The sequence below is a fragment of the Vicia villosa genome, unplaced genomic scaffold, assembly GCF_029867415.1.
Source record: "Vicia villosa cultivar HV-30 ecotype Madison, WI unplaced genomic scaffold, Vvil1.0 ctg.000622F_1_1, whole genome shotgun sequence".
NCBI lineage: Eukaryota > Viridiplantae > Streptophyta > Magnoliopsida > Fabales > Fabaceae > Vicia > Vicia villosa.
The window spans coordinates 2,660-20,916 of NW_026705280.1; the positions used below are offsets into that span (position 1 = coordinate 2,660).

The window sequence follows — 18,257 nt, forward strand, 5'->3', positions numbered from 1 at the left end:
GGGGGTGTTACCTCTTTTGACACAACATCGAAGACAAAATTAAAGCGACTCATAGAGACTTGGCTGCTAGTGGAAGCCGACTCGAAAGAGACTAGAAAGGATATTTTTGGTAAGTGGATGTAGAACACCCTCTTCTTTGAATATTGTTATGTGATACCTCATGTAACCTTTCTATTCTTTTCCCGTAGATAAGATGAAATGTGAGAAAACAATGTTGCAAATGAAGAGGACCTCTAGAGTCATTCCCTTTCCATTCGTTGTTACCAATGAGGTGACTTGAGATGTGCCCACTTTAACGTAGGTGGAAGTTCGGGATTACCCGCCCATGCTTCATGGAACATACTTCGGGATCCCCACGGACAAACGATGGAGGATACTTGGGACCTAGTTCTGATCTTGACGAGCTTCAAGTGGACAAGCCGATTACTAAGCATCCTCGGGTGAGGTTCGTTAAGGAACATGTGTGGGCTCCAACTAGGCCTCCTTCTATACATCTAGCTCACCCTGGTATCAGAACGGATAGGGGGTTCTATTTTTTCATCTCCTAAGAAAATTATTATTACTTTTCAAATAAATTTAAGGAAGCTCGGCATGAGGACTTATCGAATTTTGCGTACTACACCCGTCAGGCATCAGCCGCCCTGGCCTTTAGAGCTGCCGGGTGGGGGGGAACATTCCTGCATGACCACCTTTAGAGGGAGAATTGCGTGCTCAAAGAGCGTGTTGATGCCCTTACCATTGAGCAAAGTTAATGTTTAGAAGAAATTCGGGAAGCGTCTACCTCACTTTTGGTATACAGGTTGTCGTGGAGCCTTTCGGGTATCCTGGCACTCTCGTTGAAAAAGTGAAGATGCTTGCTCAGGAAATGACATAGAAGAACGAGACCTTAGTTAATGCTCAGATGTCGTTATCTAGGGCGGAGGACACTCTTGATGAATGAACCGGCCCTTGGATCTTACTCAAAGATGAGATACTCTTTTGCACGACTCTTTTGAAAGTGCTTTGCAGCAAGTGGATTATATTTTTCTTCCCACAGACGACACAACTGTTTTGTGGTGAAACCAGTATTATTTGGTGAATTGTGAAGTACTGCTTCTTACGATAGAATTGAGCTTTCTAAGCGGTGGAGAAGTGGTCGACCTGCAAGGTTAGCACTCAAACGCCCAAGTCAATGATAGAATGGAAAGTGATGTGAGAATGAGAATGACACATTTTCCCCCATATATAATGGGAACAGTTTTAACCTGAAAGCGTGGAATGCAACGTGGATCACATTGAGTCGTCTAATTGATCTTGACAGTTGACAGTGCTTCAGAGAAAGAATCGTCTATTTTAGGTGAAGATGGAGGAACATATGTCCCTCACAAATACTTTCTTACTTTGATCTTGAGTCTTTCGTTCTGAGTTTTGTGGATGTTTAAAAAAAATTATAAATATTTTTTAAATTTTACATTATTTGATATTGATTAAATAATCTAGATGTGATAGAATGTATACAATTTAGAAATTATAACTAAAGTTTAGTATATGAACCGAAGTCCTGGACCAATCTATTTTGTCTATTGTGAAATTTTAAGGAAAAAATTGTAGTTACAAAATATATAAAAAATAGTATATCACATACCATTTAATAGCCGGATTCATATGAAAAGGATTAAACGAGTCATGTTAAGATAGTTAATTAGTTGAGTGATTAACTTGGTTAATCTCTTCTTAATACTTTCCCGCTCTTTTTATATTCAAAATGTATATAAGCTATCTTGTAATACTTTGTGTGGTTGAGATAATTTTTCACCACTTTGAATGAAGATTAGCTCCTTTCTATCTTTCTTCTTCATCATAGCTAATTGCTAATGTTCATTTTCTGTTACTCCAATATGGTATCATTCGCCATTTGATCCTTCTTCCGCAAATCGTTACTCTCTGATATCGTTTTTTCCCCTTTCTCATGGCTCCACCGAGGAATCAACCTTCCGATCCTCTCTCCGATCCTCACTCACCGTTTTTCATTCATCCAAGTGACGGTCCCAATTCAGTCACCGTTTCTCCGAAACTCACCGGTTCCAATTATCATTCTTGGGCGCGATCGATGAAGAGAGCTCTTGGTGGAAAATTGAAGCTGGAGTTCATTGATGGAAGTCTTCCTCCTCCGATTGACTCTTTCGATCCTTCATTTCGCGCGTGGAATCGTTGCAATATGCTGGTACATTCTTGGATCATGAATTCTGTTTCTGATTCTATAGCTCAATCTATTGTGTTTCTTGAGAATGCTGTTGATGTGTGGAACGATCTTAAAGAACGTTTTTCACAAGGCGATTTGATTCGCATTTCTGAATTACAACAAGAAATTTTTAGTCTCAAACAAGAAGATAAATCTGTTACTTCTTTCTTTTCTGAATTGAAAATCTTGTGGGAAGAACTTGATTTATATCTGCCTTTACCAATGTGTACCTGTCGCATCCAATGCTCTTGTGAAGCCATGCGCAGAGCTAGATCAAATCATCAATTGTTGCATATTATTAGGTTTTTGACTGGCCTAAATGATAGTTTTGCTGTGGTAAAATCCCAAATTCTTCTAATGGAACCATTGCCTCCTTTGAATAAGATCTTCTCTATGGTAATCCAACATGAGAGACAAAATCCCATTCAAACTTCCCCTGATGAATCCCAGGCTTTGATAAATGCTGCTGATTCGAAAAGGTTTCCTTCAAAATTCAATAAAACAAGTGTTCGTGTCTGTACTTTCTGTGGAAAGACCAATCATACTGTTGAGAATTGTTTCAAGAAGCATGGAGTTCCACCTCATATGCAGAAACAGTACTCCACTTCTGTGAATAATGCTAGTGCTGAAGGAGGAGATCAAGGATCTACTTCAAATTCTACTTCTAATTCTGTTGACATGAAGAGTGGCAATTCACCTATGACTCAGGATCAGTTCAATGCCCTGATGGAGTTACTCCAAAAATCTGGTCTTAATCATGCTACTGGGAATGCTTCCTCTAATCAAGTTGCTACTGCTAACACATCCTCAGGTACTATCCAATCCCCTTTAACCATTCATAATCCTAGTTTTTGGATAGTTGACTATGGTGCTAGTGATCACATTTGTGGTTCTCTTTCTTGGTTCCAAAATTATACTGCTATCCCTCCCATACATGTTAAACTACCTAATGGTCATTCTCTTCTTGCCAAATATTCTGGAACTGTCAGTTTCTCTCCTCAATTTTCTGTATCCAATGTTTTGTTCATTCCTGAATTCACTTTGAATTTAATTTCTGTGTCCAAGTTATGTGGAGATTCCAAATATAATGTAAAGTTTTCTGGTGCACATTGTTATATTCAGGACACCACATCCTTGATGATGATTGGTTCAGCTAAAAGGAGGGATGGCTTGTATTACTTACACATAGAAGATAAGCCATTCATTAATCATTCTTCTTATGTCTTTGTTAATTCTGTTTCTTTACCTGATAAAGCCTTATGGCATTTTAGGCTAGGACATTTGTCTCAAAACAGATTATCTGCTTTACACTCTTTGTATCCATTCATTGTTGTTAATAATAAAGATGTATGTGACATTTGTCACTTTGCTCGCCAAAGAAAACTTCCATATCATGATAGCTCAAGTAGAGCCTCACTTCCTTATGATATGTTGCATTTTGACATTTGGGGACCCTTGGCAATTAAATCCTTCCATGGTCATGCATATTTCCTCACTGCAGTTGATGACTGCAGCAGATATACTTGGATAACCCTAATGAAAACTAAGTCAGAAGCTAGGCAGCATGTCATTAATTTTGTTAAACTCATTGAGAAACAACATTCTGCTAAGGTTAAGATCATTAGAACTGATAATGGGCCTGAATTTAACATGTCTGAATTTTATGCCACAAATGGCATAGTCCATCAAACTAGTTGTGTTGAGTCTCCACAACAAAATGGTAGAGTGGAGAGAAAACACCAACACCTTCTAAATGTTGGAAGAGCACTTCTTTTTCAATCTAAACTCCCAAAGAAATTTTGGTCCTATGCTCTTTTACATGCCACTTTTATTATCAACAAAATCCCTACTCCTGTCCTAAATAATCAGTCACCTCATTTCCTTTTACATCATGAGGTACCTAACATTCAAAATCTCAAAGTTTTTGGTTCCTTGGCATATGCTTCCACACTTCAAATAAATAGAACTAAACTTGAGCCTAGAAGTAGAAAGTGTGTTTTCCTAGGATATAGGAATGGCATGAAAGGAGTTGTATTATATGACATTCATACTCATGATATTTTTGTTTCCAGAAATGTGACACATCATGAACATATATTCCCTTACTCAGGGGATCATCATCCTTCTTGGCATTATCATATGCATGTAGAGTCTCCAGTCAGTTCTGATGCTTCATTCAGTCCTGATACTTCAGCTTCCCCTACTCCTATTTCAGTTCCTCCATTAGTTAACATTCAGGATGATGTTCATATGGGACATTCAGACATCACTGATGTGGTTGAGCATCATCATGCTAACATTGATGTTGGCAACTCTGCACATGAGTCTGCTAATAGTAGACCTGTTAGGAACAAGCATGCTCCTTCTTATCTCTCTGATTATGTATGTCATGCTTCCCATAATTCTGTTGATACATCCTGCAATTCTTCTACTAATGTTCTGTATCCTATCTCTGCCTTTGATTCTCTTTCTCATTTGTCTGAATCCCATAGAGTTTTTACTACTTCAATCACACATGACATTGAACCCAAAAGTTACAAAGAGGCTTGCTTATCTGAAAATTGGGTAAAGGCAATGAATTCTGAGATAGAGGCATTACTTAAAAATAAGACTTGGAACATTGTAGACCTACCTCCTCATGTCAAACCTATAGGGAGTAGATGGGTTTACAAAGTCAAACATAAAGCTGATGGCTCTGTGGAGAGATATAAAGCCAGATTAGTAGCCAAAGGCTACAATCAGATTGAAGGGCTGGATTTTTTTGACACCTTTTCCCCTGTTGCAAAACTGACCACAGTTAGAACACTTATAGCTGCTGCTGCCATCAAGGGTTGGTTTTTACATCAACTTGATGTGAATAATGCATTTTTGCATGGGGATTTACAAGAGGATGTTTATATGACCATACCAGAGGGACTTCCTTGTGATAAACCAAATCAAGTTTGCAAATTGATGAAGAGTTTGTATGGTTTAAAACAGGCAAGTCGAAAGTGGTATGAGAAGCTAACTGCTTTGCTTATTCAACAAGGATACATTCAGTCTTCTGCTGATTATTCATTGTTCACTCTTAGTACTGCTAATTCATTCACTGCTATATTGGTGTATGTAGACGACATAATTTTGGCTGGTAATTCTATGGAAGAATTTGACAAAATTAAAGTCTGTTTGGATACCAATTTTAGTATCAAGGATCTTGGTTTGTTGAAGTATTTCTTGGGGCTTGAGGTTGCTCATTCCAAGGAAGGAATTACTTTGTCTCAAAGGAAATACTGCCTTGATCTTCTCCAAGAATCGGGTCTCATTGGTTCAAAGCCTGCAGCTACTCCTCTTGACCCTTCAATCAAGTTACATGCTGATAGTGGTAAACCTTTCGATGACATTGGTGCCTATAGAAGACTTATTGGCCGTCTTTTATACCTCAACACTACTAGGCCAGATATCACATATGCTACACAGCAACTCAGTCAATTCCTTCACTGCCCAACGATGATCCATTATCAAGCTGCTTGTCGTATTTTGCGGTACTTGAAGTGCTGTCCTGGGAGAGGCTTGTTGTTCCCTAAAACATCTGAACTACAAATTCTGGGCTACTCAGATGCTGACTGGGCAGGATGCCTTGATTCTCGCAAGTCAATTTCTGGATATTGTTTCTTTTTGGGCACCTCTCTCATCTCATGGAGGGCAAAGAAACAGCAGACCATATCACGGTCCTCATCTGAAGCTGAGTATAGAGCTCTTTCATTTGCTACTTGTGAATTGATTTGGCTGACCTATTTGTTAAAAGAGCTTCGAATATCTTGTTCAAAGCTTCCTGTACTATACTGTGACAGCCAGAGCGCTCTACACATCGCATCTAATCCGGTGTTTCATGAACGCACCAAGCATCTTGAAATTGACTGCCATTTAGTTCGCGAAAAGTTACAGCAAGGTTTGCTCAGGTTGCTCCCCATCTCCACACATGAGCAGCTGGCAGATTTTCTCACTAAAGCTTTACCCGTTGCTACTTTCAACAAATTCGTTTCCAAGCTTGGCATGATCAATATATACCATGCTTAGCTTGAGGGGGACTGTTAAGATAGTTAATTAGTTGAGTGATTAACTTGGTTAATCTCTTCTTAATACTTTCCCGCTCTTTTTATATTCAAAATGTATATAAGCTATCTTGTAATACTTTGTGTGGTTGAGATAATTTTTCACCACTTTGAATGAAGATTAGCTCCTTTCTATCTTTCTTCTTCATCATAGCTAATTGCTAATGTTCATTTTCTGTTACTCCAATAAGTCAAACCAACCAAAAATCTAACTAAAATTCTAAAAACCTCAACTTCACAACATGCTGTTTACAGCTTTCAGTTCATATATTTTGGACTAACCACACCACAACTTGACATGTTTGATTATGAAGCGTTTTATTATTATTTATTTTAGAGGACATGCTTTATTATTCTAAAGAATACAAATTTTTATTTTGTGAATAAATAAAAAACAAAACAAAATTATAGACGAGTTGACCAAATGGCCAAGGTTGCTTTCATGAATCTTGAGACTTAGTGGTTTGATTAAGACTATGATATATCAATAGCTGTACTTCTTTTGAATTAGTCATGTTCGATTGTTACATATATAGAAAACGATGTGAAAAACACTTTTCATTATAAATATATATGGTAGGTGTAACTAAACTTTTTTAAAATATGTTTAATTTCTTTTACTGATTTTATATTTCAAAGAAGAACATTGCGAAAATACATTTTGAAAGCTACAAAATTTTGAATAAAAAATAAAATATATTTGAAATGTAATTGTTGTATTTAGTTAATCATTCATTTAACTTTAATAGCATGCTATGTTTGAATATAGTAAAAATAATAGAGTAGAATGGAATAGAATGAAAGAGCAATATGTAATAGAGTCGAATGAAATAAATATGTCATTTTATTATTTAGATATTTTATGATAGAGTACAACAATTTTGTCATTCCGTCTAAATCAGATAGTACAAAAAATGATGAAAAGTAATGGAGTAAATTGGAATGCATTTCATCCGATATCACTACATTCCATCCGTTTTTAATCAATTCAAACGATAGAATATAACCTTATTTCATTTTATTCTGCTCCACTTCATCATATTCCATCAATTCAAATATATTCTCGATTTAAATCAGACACTTTTAAAATTGTACTATTACATGCACTATTCACCAACTTTCCCATCGATTAATCTCTTTTGAAATATCTGATTAACCATTATTTATTAGGGTTTTCTCTCTCAATTATATTTTTCATTCACAAGCTCAAATTCATGTCTTTGAATCTATTTGAACTAATGTAATTTTGATAGATTGAACACTTTTGTACATATCGATTTCATAATATTTTGTAAGAAATGAGTTTAAATCCTTTTAAAAGTAATTGAAAAATGATTGTTAGTATTGCTTTAATTAATGATTTATATTTTCATTTTGAAATAAATTAATTTGTTATTGGATACATGAAAGTAAAATTAATATTGATATTATATGAGAAAATGAGGTGAGCATGAAATTTAGGATTTAAAATGAGAAAACTACATGACTAAGTTAAATATGTTAGTCAATCATTTTCATTTTTATTTATAAGCACAAATTGTGCAACCCAGTACAAAAGGTAAACGGTGAAAAAGATCAAACACAAAACTAAGAAACTACACACCAACATACAAACTAAGATTAGTTAACCAAACATCCAAACCAAGATTATCAACATGTTGTCAATCATTTGATTATATATTAGAAAATAAATTGTTTAGAACTTGGCCAAGGGCCAAAACACATGTTGATCAAAAGGCCGAGCGTTATTGTATTTGTACGACCCACAACACACAAGAAGATATTTGTGATCGAATGATCCAATTTGATGATAATCAAACAGAGATTTTCAAATCACATGGGATAATTAACTAACCATTTCTAAGCCTCATACTTTCTACACATCACTTCACTTCTCCGACCTCTGGTGAAGAATAATGAATCTGCTTCTTATTAGGTTTTAGGTTTGAATTTCACGAATTTCAACAATTCATGGGTTTAATCATTTCAAATACAATGAATAATTTTGTAAATTATAACAAATAAAATGTTAAATAAATAGGGTTAAATATATAACACTCTAACTACCCCCTGACTGCCACATTGCAGCAAAAATTCTCTCTTGCTGCCTATGTGGTAGTCCATGTGGTATTTTCTTTTAATTTTTAATTATTTTTTAAATCCATATGAAATTTTTTTTATATCTCCACAAGATGACTTCACGGGCGTACATGACCATCTATTGCAAACTCTTGCCCTGCATAACAGAAGACAAGAGCTTGGGAAGGGGTAACTCTTCTGGTCTAACAAAATGCCCTAAAAAGCACAAAAGCCAAACACTAGGGAAAGGAAAAGCAAGTCAACGATATAGAGATTTTGAGCGATACGCCCCTATACCACCTCATCCAAAAAGTACATTTCCACAGTCTAGATCCATCTAACGGTCATCTGTACCCACGCTCGTTTTATCATTTTAGTTGTTAACAAACTCTTTTATTTAAAAAAAGGGCTAATGTACCATATTCAAGTACAAATTTCATTCTTAATAATATTACATTTCTTAGTCTCACCTATTTACTTCGTCTGTTCCTTTTTAATGGTCACTTTTAATAAAAAAAATTATATTTTTTAATTGTTATTTTCAAAGTTCAGAGTAGTAATAATTGTTGTTTTGTTAAAATTACCCATAATATTGATTATTGAGAGAGAAAAAAAATAAATTGAAATAATAAATAGTTAAGAGTATTATAGATAAAATGAAAGTTATTATTTAAAAAACAATAATTATTATTATTTTTTTTAATATGTATAAAAAGAAAAAAAAATGACCGTTATAAAAAAAGGGAATGAGTAATATGACATTGCTAACTTTACAAGTCAGTTCATCAAAACCTTGTAACACCATAACAATGCATTATTTCAACCTTTCCAATTACTGTTTTGTTCCCTAACTAAACAAATATATATAAAAATTGTATAAAAAGATGAGTTTTAACCTTTGTTATTTTCGTTTTGTTTCTTAATTAAACAAATATAAAAAAAAAATGAATTCTTATCTATCAATTCAAAATGTTGGATAAAGTAAAATCTCTTTGAAAACAATAAATAATTATATTATTTAATAAATAATTAAATATATTAAAATTAAATAATATCTTGTAATTATTTAAAGATATACAACTTTTTATAATAGGTTGAGAAGTTTTTCTATATATAAAAAAATGGATATTTTTGTCCTTATAGATGTCTAAATTTTGACTTTTAGTTCTTATAAAAAAAATTTAATCTTTATAAAATTGATTTTGCACGATATTTTAGTCCTAAATTACGTGTTTAACTAATTTTGTACTAAAAACTAAAAAATATTTTTTTTATAAGAATTAAAATTCAAAATTAAAATGTTAGTAGTGACAAACATACTTAACTCCAAAAAAAATCGAGAGACAAAAAACATGGTCATTTTGCAAACTAAAATACCTTTCTTAAACAGAGAGGATCCAACTGTGAGACACAACAACACAGTCAGTATTTCCACACTCTCTCTCATCACTTTCTCTCTCTTCTTTTTCTTTATTCCGACTCTTCTCGTCTCTTCCACAGATCTTCAACTTTAACCTCTTCTCTTATAAACCCCATAACTCCCCACGTACATTTTTCAAGCAACAAAAAAAATGGGTTTCTCTTTGTTACCAAAACCAACACCACCTTGTATAGTTTTGTTCTTGTTTCTACTCTCTTGCACTTGTTTCACTTCAACAGGTTCACTTTTTTCTATAAATTTGTAATTTTTCATTATCAAGTATTAGTTTTTGGTATTTTTTTTTTCTGTTGATGATGATGACTATTTGTTGCTACTTGCTATGAAGTTTGCATATGAAACAAAAAAAATTGTGGAATTTTTGTTTTAGCTTTTGGTTTGGTTTGTAAGTGAATTCTAGGTAGTACTATGTATGTGATGTTTTTCTATTTTGGTGTTTGGAATGTGTTTTGAGGATATTTATATTGGTTTAATTTGAGGTTATTTACTACTAATTTAAGCGCTTATATTTTTTTAGAAGAGATTATAGAAATAGCTTATGAACATGTTCATAAGTTATTTTTATTTTTTTAGTTTATGTAAAAAAAAACTTATAGCTTATATGAAACCTATTTGATTTTATTTTATATACACAAATTATAGAAAAACACTTATATAAGCCTTTCATTAAGTGTATGTTTAGTGCACTAGGAATTGTTTATCTTTGTGTAAAATTGATTTTAACAAAATGTTTGGTTGCTCTCGAGTGGAATTATTATGCTTTTTAGAATTGATTCTACTTAATATTAGGATTTGTAGCTTTTGAGCCTAAACGTGATTTTTACTATGAAATTTACTTTTTTACTGAGTTTTTCAAAAATTTATCTAAACATTAATCATTTTACCTTCAACTCACTTTTAACTAGAATCAATTTTATTCCATCAATTCAGTCAAAATTAATTTTTTTCACCGTAAAATCAGATCAAGGCGAAAGTTAAAATTATAATTGTTCATATGAAGTTTGTGGTTAAAAATCCTATAATAAGGGAAAATTAGTATAGGTTGTGATTAAGAGTATAGATTATCTTGGGTGTAAAAGGTGAGAGTTATGAATCATTCATCTTATAGAAATTAAATATGAAAAATGGAAAATTATGATTTCATATAATAGCCATTGACTAAGACTTGATCAATGTATTTGTTATTTGCTTCTATTCTTTGATCATTAATTGATATACTTGTTGTTGTTGGTTTTAACTTTTTCAGATGCTTATGACCCACTTGACCCAAATGGGAATATCACAATCAAATGGGATATTATAAATTGGACACCAGATGGTTATGTTGTAAGTTGTTTCTTTTACAATATCACCTATTTCTAGACTCATTCGAGAATTTTACGCCGATATTAGTACTTGTAAGATTGTCTGTGAGAGCTTGTGAAAACAACTTATGATTATATCAATTAGTTGTTTTCAACTTATTTTCATAAATGCTTTAAGATAGTTTATGAAACCAGTTCGATTTTGTTTTGTTTTTGTTATAAAAGTAACTTATAGATAAGCACTTATATAATAAGCGCTTATGCTATAAGTGTTTGATCATGTTGATTTTGTGTTTGTATTAATTATTGATCGAAGTGTATCGGTGATTGTGCAGGCCGTTGTTACGATGAACAACTTCCAACAATATCGTCACATCGCTTCGCCTGGCTGGTCGCTAGGATGGACATGGGCCAAAAAGGAGGTAATCTGGGCAATGGTGGGATCGCAGACGACCGAACAAGGCGATTGTTCGAAATTCAAAGGAAACGTACCACATTGCTGTAAAAAGGATCCAACTGTCGTTGATCTACTTCCCGGAACACCTTACAATCAGCAAATTGCGAATTGCTGCAAAGGTGGAGTGCTTAGTTCATATGCTCAGGATCCTACGAACGCGGTCGCGTCGTTTCAAGTGAGTGTCGGTAGAGCCGGAACCACAAATAAAACTGTTAAAGTCCCGAAAAACTTCACTTTGAAAGCACCCGGACCGGGTTATACTTGTGGCCCGGCGAAAGTCGTTAGACCAACTCAGTTTATTCAACCCGACAAAAGAAGAACGACCCAAGCACTCAGTGAGTTAATCAACTTTTACGCATGTTTCGCAGTTTTCAATATGTTTATCTAAATTTCCTCTGCCTCTTACCGTTGTTTTGATTCTTCACAGTGACATGGAATGTTACGTGCACATATTCGCAATTTCTAGCTCAGGAAACACCCACATGCTGTGTATCGCTCTCGTCTTTCTACAACGAAACCATCGTACCGTGCCCAACATGTGCGTGTGGCTGCCAGAGTAATGCGTCTCAGTCGGGGACTTGTGTAAAGTATGTTTCTCTTACTCGGGCTACGGTGTTTTCCTTCTTATTTTGATTTGTACACTCATATATTGATTTTCTTTGTGGTTACTTTACAGTCCAAATACGCCGCATTTGGCATCGGTTGTTTCTGGTAACGGAAAGAATAATTTATCGCCTTTGGTTCAATGTACTAGCCATATGTGTCCGATTCGAATCCACTGGCATGTTAAAGTTAACTACAAGGAATACTGGCGTGTGAAAGTTACGATTACGAATTTTAATTACCGTATGAATTATTCCGATTGGAACTTGGTTGTTCAGCATCCGAACTTCGAAAATATTACTCAGCTGTTCAGTTTCAACTACCAGTCATTAAATCCTTATGGTTCGATAAGTAAGTATTTTCCTAACTTATTCGTTTCATGTTTAATCCGCGTCGCGTTTACTGATATAAGTTGCTTTTAACAGATGATACGGCAATGCTTTGGGGAGTTAAGTTCTATAACGATTTTCTTAATCACGCCGGCCCTAGTGGCAATGTTCAATCGGAGTTACTCTTCCGAAAGGATAAATCGACTTTCACTTTCGATAAGGGTTGGGCGTTCCCTCGCAGAATCTACTTCAACGGCGACAACTGTGTGATGCCACCACCCGATGCTTATCCATGGTTGCCTAATGCTGGTTCTCGGCAAGAGGTTTCGTTGTTCGCTTTATTGATGACCTCCTTAGTAGTCCTTGTATTTTACGCATACATTTAAGATTTAATAGAAAATTTTCGGTCGAACTAATTTGGTTTTTAAGGCAATCGGAAGGACAGCACCCGAGTGGCCGCGATTGATACAAAGGATTCGACATATTGGTGGTAGAATAATGTTACTGCTGTCATCTGTAACTTCTGTGATGCAATGTTACATGTATCATCATTGTAATTATAACAAATATATACAACAACATTACATGAAAATATAAACTAGATGAATCTTGTGTGGATTTGAAATGCTAATGGTCTTTCTAATTAGAATCATTTTTTTTCCTTGTCTTGCTTGGAATCATTTTTGTGTCTTTTTATATTCTCTTCGAGCTTATCTATTGACATCAACACTTTTGCGATACTGACACTGATACAGACACACATTGAGCGGGTTGATGCTACAAAATTTGTATTAGAGACAAAAGAGAGGCATTCATAACAACATTGCAATATAAGTATTTACATAAAACAAGAATCATAGATGAGTTATACTTATCATCCTATTACAACACATTCATGAGTCTTGTGATGCTTTACAAGAATGTCTTAAAGAGTCTTCATAGTACATACCTGTTGTCGCGTATTTCGACGATAACAATACTTGGCTTCAAAATTTCATATGAAAATCCAAACATGTTTATGTACCTATACACCAAAGAGCTAGCAAGAGAAGGAATGAGGTGATGAGTGCTTGGAAGTTGAGGGCATTCATAGGGGAAGAATTAGGGAGGTAAGGGTAGGTATCTGGTGGTGGCATCATGCACTCTTCACCATTGAAGTAGACTCTCCTAGGAAACGCCCATCCTTGGTTGAAAGTGAATGTTTCCTTGTTCTTTTGAAGAAGCACTTCTGATTGAACATTTCCACTTGGTCCAGCTTCCATCAAGAGATCATTGAAGAATTTCATGCCATAGAACATACCTGTGTCATCTGTATTCAGAACAAAAAAAACATTTAATCAGTCATTCATATTCTTATTAGATATGTAGAGCATAGAAATAAATGGTGCGTGCCTCGATAGCCTAAGTTTGATAGCAGGTGGTTCAATGGATTTCAAACCCAACGTTGATACCATGTTAAAAAGTATGGCTGGACCTAACTTATCCCTACAAAACTAGTTTGTAGGGTGATGATTGTCTCCACTTATAAGTACATGTTCAAGTCATAATTGTCTGATATAAGACTCTTAACATATCGATTTGTTAAATCTTATGAATTTTCTGATGTGAGACTCTTAACAGATCTATTTGTTAAAACTTACTTATGGATTGATAGGGAAGCAAAGGCTTGTAATCAAAGCTGAAAACTTGGGTGACATTGTTAAGATTTGGATGCTGTACAGCAAGAGTCCAAAGAGAATAATTCAATCTATAATTGAAATTTGTCACAGCTATCTTGACTCTCCAATAGTCCTTATAGTTAACTTTCACATGCCAGTGTACCCTTATAGGACACATATGATGAGTGCATTGTAGCAATGGTTCATTGTCTCTCTTTGGTGTATGTAACCCTACCATGTCTAGGAATTTAGAATGACCCCTGCATACCATACCAACATTTAGGAAAATAATTAGTTTTTCTAGTTGAACCGAAATTTGAATTTCTAAATCATAGTTTAGTTGACTCAGTCGATTAAACTAGTTAAACCGAATCAGAAAGCTTATATGGTTTCGGTTTAACCAGTTGAACCAGCTTGTTCGGTCTGACTTATAAAACATTGTTTAGAAACGAAAGATCATTGTTTTGAAAGATGACACTTTACTTGACACAATTCTTCTTGTTCTGGCATCCACAAGCACAAGAAGGACAAGGAGTAATAGTCTCATTATAGAAAGATGACAAAGAAACACAGCAACTTGGGTTTTTTCTTGCAAGAAATTGTGAATATGTACATGTCACATTCCATGTCACTGCATGAAGTAGAAAGAAAAAATATTAAACTTCAATAATAGTTTCATATTGAGAGGAGCACACTCTCAAGACTCAAGCCTTCGTTAACAGGCCAACACCTGAGAATTGACCGCATGATGTATTTTGTATATGAAGATATGAAACTTACTAAGTGCTTGAGTTTTGCGGCGCTTATCCGAGGTAAGAAAAGTGGTGGACGGAACAATCTTAGCCGGACCGCACGTATAGCCAGGTCCGGGAGCCGAGAGAGTGAAGTTCTTAGGAAGTTTAACTGTCTTGTTTGAAGTACCACCTTGTCCAACACTGATTTGAAAAGATGAAACAGCTGATGAAGGGTCTTGTCCCCATGCTGCTACAACTCCACCCTTACAACAGTTTGAGAATTGTAGGTTGTAAGGTACACCAGGGAGAAGGTCTACAACTGTTGGAGTTTTCTTGCAGCAGTGAGGTACATTTCCTTTGAATTTTGAACAATCTCCTTGCTCAGTTGTTTGAGATCCTACCATTGACCATATCACTTCTTTCTTAGCCCATGACCATCCTAATGTCCATCCCGGATTCATTATGTGTCGGTACATTTGGAAATTGCTCATCGTTACCACCGCCTGGTGGAAAATGAAATGCATAGAATCAAGTAAGTTATATGAATCATTGATGGGGAATTCACGAGTTGATATTATTAAGAAATGTGTGTTAGGCCTAACACAACCTTTCAAAACCGACTTGTAACGTGAAAGATGTCACTATGTAAAAATGTTAGAGATACTGTCAGTTAAGGCATGGCAACTGGCGCTTGTGCCAGATGACATGTTGTTAGTTTCTACTATAACTATTATAACAAAAACTAACATGTCATCTGGCAGAAACGCTAACTGTCATGCCTTAACTGATAGTATCTCTAGCAGATATTAAAATGCATTCGTAATATCTATTTTATCACGAATTTATTCTCGCATTTGCACAGGTTCTCAATACTGGTATAAAGCAAATAAGGATGAAGTTTGTACTGACCACATAGCCATCCGGTGTCCACGAGACAACATCCCATTTGATCGTTATGTTTCCGTCAGGATCCAAAGGATCATATGCCGCTACAAACAAAACGCGTTCAAGAAATCAGTTGAATACGAATGTGGAAAATGAAAAAACCAAGAAAATGATAAAGAATACCTGCATAAGAACATAGTACAGTGACACATAGAGCTGATATAAGAAGCCTCATTCTTTGAATATGTGCCTTTGATAATGTTATCAAATTATGATAATCTGCTGCAAGGTTTAGTAACCTTATTTGAATAAGATTGTAGTAATCTTCAGTCCAATGTTATAACCAAGGAAATTCTCTTTGAAATTTTAGTGATGGCTTACCTAATGGTTGTTAGGTACATGCAAATTTATATACTTCTCTCACTGATATATTTGATGTTTTATCTTTGAAATTTTCATTTCTTAAAGCAACAGCAATTGACTAAAATAAGGTAGAGTTTGGAGATACAATACAAGAGTGAACATAACACTTCAAAGGTAGTGTTTGAATGGTTACTAATGACTAATCTTCGTCGAGAAATTCGGTCAATCAAAATGAATATTTTTAGAGTCACTTATCTCAACCAAAATTTCTCCAACCATAAAGCTCGAACTTTATACCTTAGATCTACATAAGAGATCTGAGCTCATTTTTAATTCCAGGGTTTAGTTACTGAGAGTATGCTCATCTCAAAGTCTCATGTTCGAATTCTATTAGATACTAACAATTTTCAGTGATGGATCAATCCAAACTATGCCCTGACTTTAAATGGTCCTCTCCAGTGGACGGTGGGATTAGTCTTCTGGAACATATCTTTAACTTTTATTCTTCGATAACTAGTATTTTTGCAATTAATAATACATAAGAATTAACCTCATGTGATAGTATAGTCTTTATGTGAACACATCTTGATCAGATTAGGTAATACTCTCACTTCTCTGCACCTTACCAACTAATTTTTCAGTGTCCATGTTGAGTCAGAGGAATGAGTTTGAATCAAGCAAGCTTAGTAGGGAGAGTTATTGAGTTCCTTTCTGACATAATGACACTCCAACTACTGCATACTTCACTCTCTAAGATATTATCATCTTCTCAAAAATAACATACACAATACATACCAAGTTATGCTAATGAACAAATATCATATCTATACATAGTTTTAAATTGCGGCCGCACTGTAAATACTGTAAAGATTTTTTAGGTATCTGCAACGACATCACAACTGAAGTTTCGATCACATCAACCACATATTGAGGATGGATCTTATTCATGTCTACCTAAGGATCATAGATCTATAAGGATTCAGAAGCATATGAAGAGCCAAATAAGATTATTTAAGAATGCAACACTTCAAAAGCAATAATTGTTCAGTAGTATGTTCAAAAATGGAGTCTCATCTTGCTGATGAGGTTAGTGAATATACTTTCTAGAGTACTTTAGTAGTCATTTTTGCATCTTGAACCTATTATTGTGTTTCTGGATTCAATGAATACATTTTCTAGAATACTTTTAGTAGTCATTTTTGCATCTTGAACCTGTTATTGTGTTTCTGGATTCATCAATTCAATATGCTAATATCTCTTTACTATAATATCAGGTGTGTATGTTTGTGTCTTGGATTATTTAGTGCCGTTGAATACGGTCTCTTTAGTATGTACGTGTTTGACCGAAGTTATAGACTCCCAATATGTCTTTCCCGCTCCGCCTCGTTTTTTTTACTTTTGCGGACAGGAACATTAACAAGAACTTTTGCAATTTTTAAATTATAGAGAGTCAAGACCTTTTGCGGACAGAAACATTAACAAAAGAACTTTTACAATTTTTAAATTATAGAGAGTCAAGACCGCATCTCTGACACACACTTTCGTTTTTTTCAGGAACATTAACAAGAACTTTTGCAATTTTTAAATTATAGAGTCAAGACCTGCATTCCTGACACACACACTTTCGTTTTTTTTCACAGGACAGGTCAAAGTTTTAAGTCAACACCCTTGACTATTCCGTCTTTTTTTTCAAACTTATGGGGTGTGCATATGTGACGTGCCAAAACGGGACGTCCATGCCGTTTGCCACGACGAAGATAACTTATGCGCAAACACTATGAGAATTAGGTACGTCAACTTCTCCTAATACCACAAGGGGGAGTCCTATAGCATCTACTTTCAAATATATGTTACTATCACTGAAATATGTTAAACCAAATGATGCAGAAACTACTCTCATTTTCAAATGACAACATATGCATTTGGTGCTTTTTATCTACCAGTTTCGAAATTCAGAAACATTGTCTAATAACAGCTCTGTATTAAAGTTGGCTTTCAAATAATTCTATATCTAAAATACAGAAAATGGCTCATTATATTGTTCGTGTTTGTTATCATTTCCAGACCAAATTCCCTGTCATAGCAATATCAAGCA

At 34.7% G+C, this 18,257-nt stretch overlaps 2 protein-coding genes and 1 long non-coding RNA gene across 3 annotated transcripts; 2 read left to right on the forward strand and 1 right to left on the reverse strand.

The window, feature by feature from the left end:
- The first annotated feature begins 9,771 nt into the window (after nt 1-9,771).
- LOC131629905 (protein COBRA-like) lies at nt 9,772-13,147 on the forward strand. The gene is made up of 6 exons (XM_058900708.1): nt 9,772-10,050; nt 11,076-11,155; nt 11,469-11,925; nt 12,018-12,177; nt 12,267-12,544; nt 12,619-13,147. Exons 1-6 carry the CDS (start codon nt 9,963-9,965, stop codon nt 12,906-12,908), a joined length of 1,353 nt encoding a protein of 450 aa, XP_058756691.1. The 5' UTR covers nt 9,772-9,962; the 3' UTR covers nt 12,909-13,147.
- Nucleotides 13,148-13,284: 137 nt separating this feature from the next.
- LOC131629906 (COBRA-like protein 4) lies at nt 13,285-16,175 on the reverse strand. Its single transcript, XM_058900709.1, has 6 exons — nt 15,983-16,175; nt 15,824-15,903; nt 14,961-15,417; nt 14,664-14,811; nt 14,163-14,440; nt 13,285-13,831 (listed from the first exon to the last, which is right to left on the reverse strand). The coding sequence occupies exons 1-6, from the start codon at nt 16,032-16,034 to the stop codon at nt 13,539-13,541; spliced, it is 1,308 nt and encodes a 435-aa protein (XP_058756692.1). The 5' UTR covers nt 16,035-16,175; the 3' UTR covers nt 13,285-13,538.
- Nucleotides 16,176-16,761: 586 nt separating this feature from the next.
- On the forward strand, nt 16,762-18,095 carry LOC131629909 (uncharacterized). The gene is made up of 2 exons (XR_009292141.1): nt 16,762-17,248; nt 17,803-18,095. It is a non-coding gene; the product is annotated as an uncharacterized LOC131629909 (long non-coding RNA).
- The last annotated feature ends 162 nt before the right edge of the window (nt 18,096-18,257 follow it).

What these genes read in the sequence shown, in the direction of transcription:
- LOC131629905 (XM_058900708.1), top strand. Translation starts at nt 9,963, where the DNA reads ATGGGTTTCTCTTTGTTACCAAAACCAACACCACCTTGTATAGTTTTG. An exon ending in GGACACCAGATGGTTATGTT is followed by an intron (nt 11,156 to 11,468) that starts GTAAGTTGTTTC and finishes GTGATTGTGCAG; the next exon opens with GCCGTTGTTACGATGAACAA. An exon ending in AAGAACGACCCAAGCACTCA is followed by an intron (nt 11,926 to 12,017) that starts GTGAGTTAATCA and finishes GATTCTTCACAG; the next exon opens with TGACATGGAATGTTACGTGC.
- LOC131629906 (XM_058900709.1), bottom strand. Translation starts at nt 16,034, where the DNA reads ATGAGGCTTCTTATATCAGCTCTATGTGTCACTGTACTATGTTCTTAT. An exon ending in CCGCAAAACTCAAGCACTTA is followed by an intron (nt 14,812 to 14,960) that starts GTAAGTTTCATA and finishes TACTTCATGCAG; the next exon opens with TGACATGGAATGTGACATGT. An exon ending in GCTTCCCTATCAATCCATAA is followed by an intron (nt 13,832 to 14,162) that starts GTAAGTTTTAAC and finishes TTCTGAATACAG; the next exon opens with ATGACACAGGTATGTTCTAT.